At 39.2% G+C, this 11,004-nt stretch overlaps 1 protein-coding gene across 1 annotated transcript in view; it reads right to left on the bottom strand.

The window, feature by feature from the left end:
• Window positions 1-1,872: 1,872 nt before the first annotated feature.
• LOC140227593 (uncharacterized) overlaps window positions 1,873-11,004 on the bottom strand; it is a 127,856-nt gene continuing 118,724 nt past the window's right edge. The window contains exons 8-12 of the mRNA XM_072308045.1: window positions 6,043-6,165; window positions 4,905-5,046; window positions 4,595-4,761; window positions 2,569-3,642; window positions 1,873-1,962 (exon numbers count right to left, since the gene is read on the bottom strand). Of these exons, the coding sequence (XP_072164146.1) occupies window positions 1,873-1,962; window positions 2,569-3,642; window positions 4,595-4,761; window positions 4,905-5,046; window positions 6,043-6,165 (1,596 nt within the window). The remainder of the gene's footprint in view (window positions 1,963-2,568; window positions 3,643-4,594; window positions 4,762-4,904; window positions 5,047-6,042; window positions 6,166-11,004) is intronic.

Raw genomic sequence — 11,004 nt, 5'->3', positions numbered from 1 at the left:
CTTTTTCAAAAGTGTTAATGGCAGACCTCATCCCATCCAAATACAAAGGGAACAAATGGGGAAACAAAAAACTGACTTGTAACAAATAATGCTTAAAACAAAGGTAACAATTCTCGCTATCGCCAATGACATAAAAAGTACCCGGATGTTGATTTAAGCGTCATTTACGGTGCATTATGGTATAGTCCGGTAGCAAAGTCACTTCCGTTCGTACGCGCGTGATACGTGACTAATGCTATTTACACACACAACCGACCGTATTCTACGTGTACTTCCTGTTTTCTCGACTTGAATTACAGCTTTAATATGATTTGAAATTTCTCCATTCTTAAGAAATTGCTGTTAATAGGACTATTGGTTGTTGCTGCGAAGCTGTCATGTGTTGTTCGCACGACAATAAATGAAAAAAATCTGCAGAAATAGGACCCTTACTGGCATGCGAGACGTGACGTGGCCGCATGGGTGAAGTTTGCGGGTGACTCCACAGCGCAGTACGTGCACGCGCGACTTACTAGTAGTGGTAGTAGCATAGCACTAGGTAGTAGGCCTAGTGCCTACGTACATTGTACGTACTGTACTTACTTGGGAGAAGTTGCTTCGGAGATAGGATAAGTACGAGATCACTGTTCGTTCCCAATTGTGTTCGCGACATTTCGACAGAGAACAAATAAAAAAATAGATGGGCATTCTATGACGATATCCAGGTGGGTGAATATTTTCCAGCATATTTTCAGCGTATGCAGAGATGACTGATCTGTGATGTGCACATCGATCGCATGATCAAGCAGTACGCTGTACCGGTATGTGTTAGCTTATGCGCTGCGTGCAGTCTAGTGGTGCATGCTAATGCAAGGCCGGCCACCGGCGGGGACTCGACTACAGTGTACGAGTATGACAGGCCTGGCCACTCGCTGGCTCGGGCGGTACAGCCGCCTACTGTACTAGTATCCGTGGTCGGCGCGGCGCTATAGGTAAGGTACACGTACGCGCATGCTAGCGTTGTGCAAATTATGCTCCGCGCCGGAAGTGCCCTTGCTACCAAGTGCACTAAATCTTGACGAAAAAGCCACATCCGGGTACTTTTTACGTCATTGGCGATAGCGAGAATTACTAATGAGAAATGTGCAGATGACTGGCCAAATGCAAAAGTTCTAGCTGGATCTACATATTACATTGACATCACTCTAATCTAACTATTCATCCGTAAATGTGGTACAAGCACATCAGAATTACTTTCCCTGAAAGTTTTTAGTATTCTATCAAAATTTCATTGCATATCTACAGATAAGTAGATTAATAAATGACTTATTCAATCTCATACCAAAATCATCCTTTCGAGGGTTGAAATCACTGATCTTTATAGGAAACATCCGGATATCTAATTGGCCCATTCACCCCGTACAAACAATTGAAGCCACTGTACCGCCATTTTACCATGCACATTCTATGCGGGCACGTATGCATTTTCCAGCAGAGACTGTCGGCAAGATCACATGGAGTCGTGAGTTCCTTAGACAAATGTATGCGTGATGTGTGTGGTAAGATAGCGGCACAGTGGGTGGGTGATGTGTGTGATAAGATGGCGGCACAGTGGCTTCAAAGCAATTGGCCAATGACATATTATCCAGACGCTTCAGATCAGTGGTTGAAACCAATCAACTAAAATCTATCTTGCCTGTGTAGAAAATTTTCATAAATGAAAGACTTACAATAAATTTTATAGTTACATCCTCTCGACAAATCAATTAAAAATGTTACAAAAACCACATTTGACATTCCAATCTGATCATAATTAGACTATTACAAATATATAACAGAACAGTAGTCTGATCTACTTATATGATTTCTTTTTTTTTTTTTTTACTCACTTTCTCACACACCATGAGCAGCTGCCAGAATGTGGTCTATATCGCCCTCTATAATGTCAGGCGATGGCATAAGTCTTTCCCCATCTGCATTCACAGAGAAATGGATAAAGAACGTAGAAACTAGAATCAACAAGAACAAAAATCATTAACAAAACATTGCCTTGTCCCATTCATGCTCTGCTATTTAGTTGGACAGAGAATATTATCTCTGATACTGACTGTGTGGAATAGATGGCCATACTTTGTCCTAAATTGATGTTCAATTCGATCACCGTTCTTTAAACTTTGCCAAGAGGTGTCTTGCTCTTGAGAGCTCCCACTAATGCTAGGGTTATGAGAGTTGAAGTGGGTGTGAAGGATTGCACATTTCCAGTGTTATGTACAAACTACAAGAAAGAGACTTTCTTTTCCCAGTTTGCTTTGAGTTGAAGCCATCATGCATTATACAATACAAATGCACCTGTTCAAAAGAAAACAGATGCTGGACATAGATATGGAAGCCAATTTTTCTGTTATTAATCATGGCAAAACAGAGAATATACAAGGAAATTACAATATTGATACATAATGCCTCATTATAGGACAGATTTGTTAAATTTGGTCAGACAAAAAAAAAAAAACCAACCCCCCCCCCCAAAAAAAAAAAACAAAACTAGAAAACTCATAATGCGCCATGTGTGTGCATGGCTCGGTGCTGTCACTTACCATCTGGTGGACTAGCTTGTAGGTGTGGCAGGAAGAGGCTTTCTGCCATTCCGGCTAGAAGTCCATTGCCTATTTTCCCGTCAATGTTTAGAGGGACACCTCTACCAAACGGCTCTGTGTCTGGGCTGGGCACATCTCCAGGCTCTCCACTGCCACCTCCAAGGGCACGCCCGACAACAGTCTTCAGGCCCGCCCCTGCCTCTGGCTCCTTAGCAACCGCCTCCGCCTCCTCCTCCTCCTCACCGGGAACGGGGAGATCTAGGGGCTTTAGGCATGGCGGGGATGTTGGAGATTCCACATCGATGCTGTCACTGTGCAACAGTTTGGACTCATCCGCCGGGATTTCAATCTTGGTGATGCTCCCACTTCTGAGGGCGTGGGGTAAGAGTTTGACATTGTCAGTTGTTCTGACTGCTGGGGGCAAGGGACATTCCTCATTTGTACAGGGTTGCTCAGCAATGTCTGCAGAGCTGGAAGATAACGCGGATGAAGAAGACATTGTTATACTAGCTAAAGATGACGACGACGATGATGATGATGACGATGATGATGACGATGACACAGAATCCATTGTCTGCTGTGCTGCACATACCGCAGGACACTCCTGCACATTGTTCATTGTTGGAACTGACGTTGGCGCTGATGCTGCCTTTGACTCCTCTACTTCAGCATTTTGAGAAGAAGAGCCTGTACCAGCCACGTCATGATTACTGTTGACAGTTTGAGCACCGTGCTGGTGGGCCTTGGACTCCGGTCCAGCTTTGGACCTAGTACTGCTCTTTGGTCTGGAACCGATGACCAGCAACGCCTCCTGAGAACTCTCCACACCCATGAGTGGGTCTCTGGTGTTTATGACCACAGATTCTTCCGTCTCGGCCGCATTCCCGCTCGCGCTCCCGTCACCGCTTCCATTCACCGTCCTCGTTTGGTCCTCCATTTGGTTTCTCTCGGCATTCCTGGCCCTCTCCTCTTCCTCCTCCTGCCTCTGTTCCAGGACCTGCCTGTTGCGGGCCAGGTGGTTACAGATCTCTGACAGCAGGGACTGCTGGAGCTCCTCATAGCCTTTCAACTGCAAGAAGGAAGCCACATACTCCAGTCAGACTCAACATAAACGAACACTGGCTATTGACATCATTGAAGCGAAGCATGTAGGTGATACAACAGCGATGTAGGTAATTTGACACATGACAATAGCCCCTGAGAAAGCAAAACTCAGCCTACATACTATGTTATGACATATTTTCTATGAGTTATATTAGACACTAATATTTCATATGTCTTGATACTGAGTGTTTCCGTTTCTGATGATGTATTGCGGCTGGCCTGTGTTGCTTTCCAATTGTTTTGGCTTGTTTTCCTTTGATTGCAAAAGCAATTTTATTAGTAAATAAAATGCTTTAGTTTGTAGACTACTATTTCACATTGTACATGCATTATATACCAATATGCACACATAAAATCCTATGACCAGCTTTCAGTCAGGTCCACTTCGAAGATTGTGTCACTAGTAAGGGCTTATAAACAATAATTTCTAACTACTGCTAAGTGAGAGAAATATAAATGCATGGTCACCTGTTGACTCACAGCCATAATGCCATCATGTGACTTATTCAAAAGGGCCAAAAATAATTTTACAACTTCCATAAACCTATTACTTTTAAAAGAATAGATTTTCGTAATGTGGAAATAATTGCGCATTTCGGGCGACGTGAAACTAGTGCGAAAATGAAAGAATCCAATTTTTTTTTATTGTTAGATGTAACGAAACTTTATATTTTGATTCCGTGGAATGAAAAACAAGCAAAGTTTATCTTACTCAGTCAAGCACGAGAAAATATCCATGCGAAATTTTCCTCTTTTTCAGTATTCCAAACATCAGAATTTCTAATTTTACAGTACCCTGAAGGATATGAGCAAGCTAAGGAAATTGCAAATATAAGGTTTTTTTCTTTTATATCCTTTCTCCTATAATTCTGAAGATATCTATGGATGAAGATGACCGAACGTCATCCAGGACCCACCGATTCTTTCTTTACGTCCTTGTCCAGGTCCAGTCTGAGCAGGATCATGTTGACCTTGAGGGAAAGAGACAGCGCCATCATTCCGCCGGTCCGGATGTCGTTTTCTCGCAGGTCCAACCGCATCAGGTAGCAGTTGTCGGCCAGATACTCCGCCAGGGCCACAGCACCTGCATCAACATTGTCTATTTTTAGAAGTGGTCCAACTTGCAGTAAAGTCATCATCATATACAGTCAAGATGTATGTCTCTCTCCAGTATCATATATAAAACCTTGCCTTACTAAAGTGCTATAGAACATTACAATGACTAACCTTCATCGGACACCCTACACGAGTACATGCCCAGCCTCATTAAAGACTTGTTCTTCATGAGACCCTCCTTCAGAGCGTGGATGCCGTCCGTCCCGAGGTTGTTTTGTCCCAGGTTCAAGGTTTCGAGATTGGAATTCTTGATCTGTTGTGTGACAAAGAAAAGTGAAAGAAAAAAAAAATCAAATCAAATAAATGATAAAACTCCTTTGATTCTATGTCTTTCCACGGTTTTATCATCACCTCTGACCATACTTTAAGAGTGGGTAGATTTGATCACTGTTGTATTCTACTGGTCTGGCCCGGACATGGTATTCTGAGAATTTATATGATCCTTGATTCTGTGTATAATCACAACAATTTGTGCTGATTTAGGCCAATTCACTTGATATGATGGAACATGGGCCTGACATTTGTATCGAAACTCTCTCACATCAGAATTGCATTTTGACAAAAATTCTCCCACAGTGTGGTAATAATACGAAAAACAACCATACATTACTGGTGGTTATCCTGTCAATACTGTAATCATCATAAAAAATACCACCAATAACATCACCATCACTTTCACTGCCAGCAACCACAACCACCACCATCATCACTTTCACTACCAGCACAATCATCACCATCACCATCATTACTTGCACACCAGTATCATTATCATTATCACTTTTACCACTAGAACTATCATCATCGCAAGCACCACCATCATCTCCATCATCACTTTCACTTCCAACACCACCATCATTATCTCTATTATCACTTTCACTACCAGCATCACCACCACCATCATCTTACCATCACCGCGACCATCATCACTTCTTGCACCACCAGCACCATCATCATCACTTTCACTTCCAGCACAACCACCATCATCATCATCTCCATCATCACTTTCACTACCAGTACCCCCACCATCATCATTACCACTTGCACCAATAGCACCACCATCATCACTTTCACTACCAGCACCACTATCCATCATCCTACTATTCATCATCATCATCATCATCATCACCATCATCACTATCATCATCACCATCATCATCACCATCATCATCACCATCATCATCACCATCATCACCATCATCATCACCATCATCATCATCATCATCATCATTATCGTCGTCATTGAGGTTACCAAAGCTTTCCCAAGATGAGCTGCTCCATTGTGAGAGATGTGATTGTTCCATAGTACCAGAGTTGTAAGTCCCCCCTTGGACTGGGCTGATAGACCACTGCTGATGTTGGACAACCCGGTGTCCTGATTGAGCACACAAAAAGACAGGAAACATGGGACGTTAAATGAAGTTCATCTACCTGTATACTGCATCTCAAGTATGATGACATTCATGCACAAACGTCAGAGAAATCATCATGTCATATCATTCAGTTGCTGGTTAACTCATGAAATAATCTAGTGTGCAAAGACACTATTTACACTTGGATTTAAATGATTTTTAGACTACACATGGGTGCAAGGTCTGTTCAGGAAAAGTATTGGGCATGGCCTGAAAAAAAAAAGATAATATGAAAAACTGTAAAAGTAGATATTTTTGCATGATTAATTTTTGTGCACTGAGCAGCTCAAAAACATAATGTATTGGCGGGTTCTTAAATTCCTGAAAACTGTGAAGCTATTTTTGCGGGTTTAAAAATTTGCGCTCATAAGAAAAGGATGAAAGCAAATCAGATTTCTCCAATCCCACATCCTTACTACTCCCACAGGCCCTCTCCGCTCTCTAGCTCATGTTTTCATATCGTATAAAAAGTTTAATGTTAAGAATGATCTCTCAGTGAACTATAACTGTTTCTCTTGCCTAAGTTTAACAAATCAGACATAACAGAATTTCATCTAATAGGACCGGTTTTATTTAATATTGGAATCCTAAGCTCACTTTACACATCTCTGCTGCACAGATATCAAATGATATCAAATCACAAGCAATGCATGAGGATGTTTTATTTTGGTTGATGGTACACATTGGTATTGATTACGTCCAGTTGTGATATAAGACTATCTTTTGCAAATATTGTACCAGGTATCTTGTGTATGATATTGACATTTCTATTTCTTTTTCCTTTTTTGTGTTGAAGCTTTCATTGAAGCATCTTTTCTCCAGCTCTAAAGAATGACTTTGTCTAGACTTGAAAATGTGTGGTTGTTTTGCCTCTGTCTTTTCTTTTTATTGAAAAATATCACATGAATACATCAGCATCAAATTCTATCTATTGTTGTTACCAGAATAAGGCAAATGTTCGCAATCTCTGAATGTATGCTTTATACATTTTCCTTACTAGTAAAAAGACAAATAGTAATCAATTTATTTATGTTTAAAACTATGCACTTATCATAACCTCTGTGCTCTGTCTTTATCCCTAATGTTGAAACCATTTCAGAAATTGAATTTTTGGCAGACAAGGGAAAGAGGTGTCAATCAGAGTAAATTCCAATCAATTCTTGACTGGAAAACCCTGAGGATTGCGTAAATACTCGGCTGGAAGCTGAGTGGAGATAATTCAGAGCTGATGACATTTACTACACTTGAATGTCACACAGCACGTCAGGGAGACAATTTATTGAAATCATCTAGGTACAGTCTCCATACTCATGTGGCATTAACATTGCACAGACAGGCCATATGATGGTAGTCTCTGAAAGCAAGACACTTTACTAAAATATTTTTTCCCATTTAAATGCGTTAAGAAGCATCAGTATTAAGCGCTATATAAGTGTTATCTTTTATTCTTCTTCTTCTTCTTATTATTATCATCATCATCATCATCATTATTATTATTATCATTATTATTATTATTATTATTATTATTATCATTATTATTATTATTATTATTATTATTGTTATTATTCTCATTATTATTATTATTATTATTATTATTATTATTATTATTATTATTATTATTATTATTATTATTATTATTATTATTATTATTATTATTATTATTATTATTATTATTATTATTTTCTTGGGGCCTTACACATACACCTGTACAGAAGTAGAATGTTGGGGGAGGGGTGAGTGATCAATACTTACTCAAAGAGTGTGCATTGATCCTATTCTAACCAAAGGAACTGTTTCATTTAGCAATGTGCATAAATGTCTTGTCAGTTGGAAATATTGTTTGTTTTTTGTTTGTTTGTTTTTTTGCAGAAGCACATCATAAAAAATCCCTCTTTATGGTTAAAGAAAAAGAGAATAAAAGAAGAGCAAAGGGAGCCATTCAGAAGACTAGGCATTACATGCTACATCATGTAATGCCCCCAAGAACCTTGACAGAGAAAATGTTCAGTAAACTTGTATGACATTATCAATGCAGCAAAATTTATAGTTATCTTCCATTTGTTATGGCAGTTTATCCCTACCCCTTTCCCCTTCCCCTCCTCTGCATTAGCAAATTGGGCTCCAAATTTCTCTCTCCCTTTCCAATCTACTGCATTTCTGGGAAGAAATTATTAAATCAAATAAGTGCACATTCAAATCACTGGATGAGAAGGATGTAGTACTTCTTTTTTTTTTTTTTTTTTTTTTTGCTGCTGTCACTTTTGACTTGTTTCCATGACACAAATAAGTGCGCATTCAAATAACTGTATGAGAAGGATGTAGTACTTGTTTTGTTTGTTTTTCTGCTGTCACTTTTGACTTGTTTCCATGACACAAAACTAAGGCTGCTACTTTTACAAGCACACCTTGTCAATTACCTTTAACATTCACTACAAGATGACAAGAAATATTTCTCCAACACATCAGTGGAGTCGGCAAAATCCAGACAGATTTAGTGAACTATTCAATGAAGGTTTGATAAAAGTCACAATGGTGGACAGTTCAGTCCATATATAAAAAAAATGCAATGTCAAAGTTTTTCTTCATCCTTGTCTAAAATTGAAAAGTGTATATTTTTTTGAACTGTTCCTACACTACGTAAGGTCATATATCCCTTCGGCAAATGTTACAAAATTTTGCACGGTTGAAGAATGCCTCCCAACACTGTGTATAAAATCCTAAGGCAGTACACCTTACAGTTTAAACTAGAAATGCCACATGGGATGCCTCCGCCATAATGCATGATTCTCCTAATAGGTCTACAGTACATGTGGACAATATGTGATTACATTTTCACAAAATTGGCAAAATATTAAAATGACAAGTTTGTCACAAATGTGTTGAATATTCACCTTACTTGACCTAGGTTTGATTGGATGAATAGGAGAGCATGTATTTGGGGATTTAAGGACTTTAACTTGACTGCGACCCATCCCTAAGTTTATGCATTGAGTAATTTTCAAGGTAGGGAGAAAAAGTGCAATTTCTGTATTGAATAGTAAATTGATACCATTTCATCTGGCCTTTGACCCTAAGATTCATACAATAATCACTGTCAGGCAGAACATGCATAAATATGTAGTATGTTTCAAGATAACTTGAGTCACTTCCGAAATATGGAGGAAAAAGCTAGTTCAGCACTTTCACTTGATCTTTGACCTTTTGACCTTTGAGGCAAAAAAAAAAAGAAAAGAGAAAAAAAGGGAACTTTCCAGAGAATCTCTATTAGGTTATACATGCACACACAAAGTGTTAATAAAATAATCCTGCTGGCATTGCATAAATATGAGGGAAAAGTAAACTTTATAAGTGTTGCCTTTGACCTTTGACCCCTGACCTTTGACCCCATGAACCCTAAATTCTCTGTATAATCACTGCCAGTCAGTACATGTATATATACTATGTTCCATTAAGATACCTTGAACAATTTCCAAGGTATGGAGACAAAAGTAAAGTTTTAATATTTTTACCTGACCTTTTGACCTTTGACCTCATGACCCCAATCTTTCACCAGAGAATCTAAATTGGGTAATACATGTATAGACTAAGTTTCAAGAAAATATCTTCTGGCATTGCATAGATATGGTGGAAATAGTGAAATTTTACATACTTAACCTTGACCTTTTGACCTTTGACCTTGAGCATGTGCACCCAAAAGTTGATAGGCACAACTTCACCCCCTAATACACATACATGCCAAGTTTCATTAGGATACCTCGAAAGGTTTTTTTAAATTCATTACGGACGGACGGACGGAAGGACGGACGGACGGACAACCCAAAAACATAATGCCTCTGGCACCACTTCGTGGCGGAGGCATAAAAAAAAAAGAAATAAAAAAAACTAACCCCATGCCACTCACTTATGATCCCTTTTTTTTTAGTATCAAGAATAACAATTGGAATTTTTTCAGGGTCCAAATAAATTCACTGGAAATCTGTAGCATTGTTTCCCCCTCCATGATAAAGAATCATCCACATCCAGTTTTATAAGAAAAATGAAATGAGAACTTAACTGCTTAAAATTTGATCTTTACTTCATGAGTAAGGCAAAGTACACAGTAAAGCATAGTCACAATATCGAGATATACGAAATGAAATATTTTGACGAATACGCTATATCACCTATGTCTAGAATATACCAGCTCATGAAATGCATCTAATTTTCATGGTTGCAAAAGGGACGCATGAACCTGAAGACAATCACTCATTCTGTCAGATTTTATGCGAGTGCGCATTTGATACCCTAGAAAATGGCATATATTTTTGTGCATTTTTTTTTAACAACAACATCACATGGACAGGTGTAATATTTTGTGAGCCCACAGGGCTGATCCAACTCTGAAAATCTGCAGCTGGCTGATCCATCTTGTGGAAATGAGAATTCGACCAATCAGAAGAGGGCTCTGCATCCAATATGATCAGGTGACTTGGTTTGGCCCTGACTTTACAATAAAACTGTTACATTCTGGATTCAATCATTACCTTGATTCAGCCATTTAAAACAGTTATAAAGACGGGCAACAACAAAAGTTTGTTGGAGGCACAAAGGGTACAGGCTGAAATGAAGGGAGTTGCTAATCCACTTATGCCTCTCAACTCCAATCAAGCTTTGAATAGGTGTTACATATAGAACAAGAAGACATGCTCACACTAACAGGTCTGATTATGGAAGCGTTCAGCCTGCGAAAAAAGTGAAACACCTCTCGAACTCCCTCAATTCTTTTGAGGGGCTGGACCAGTTTATATGCCAGTCACATGCGG

The sequence above is a fragment of the Diadema setosum genome, chromosome 1 (assembly GCF_964275005.1).
Source record: "Diadema setosum chromosome 1, eeDiaSeto1, whole genome shotgun sequence".
In the NCBI taxonomy this organism is placed as follows: domain Eukaryota; kingdom Metazoa; phylum Echinodermata; class Echinoidea; order Diadematoida; family Diadematidae; genus Diadema; species Diadema setosum.
The sequence above is the reverse complement of the archived record's forward strand: the minus strand, read 5'-3'. Positions and strand labels throughout refer to the sequence as shown.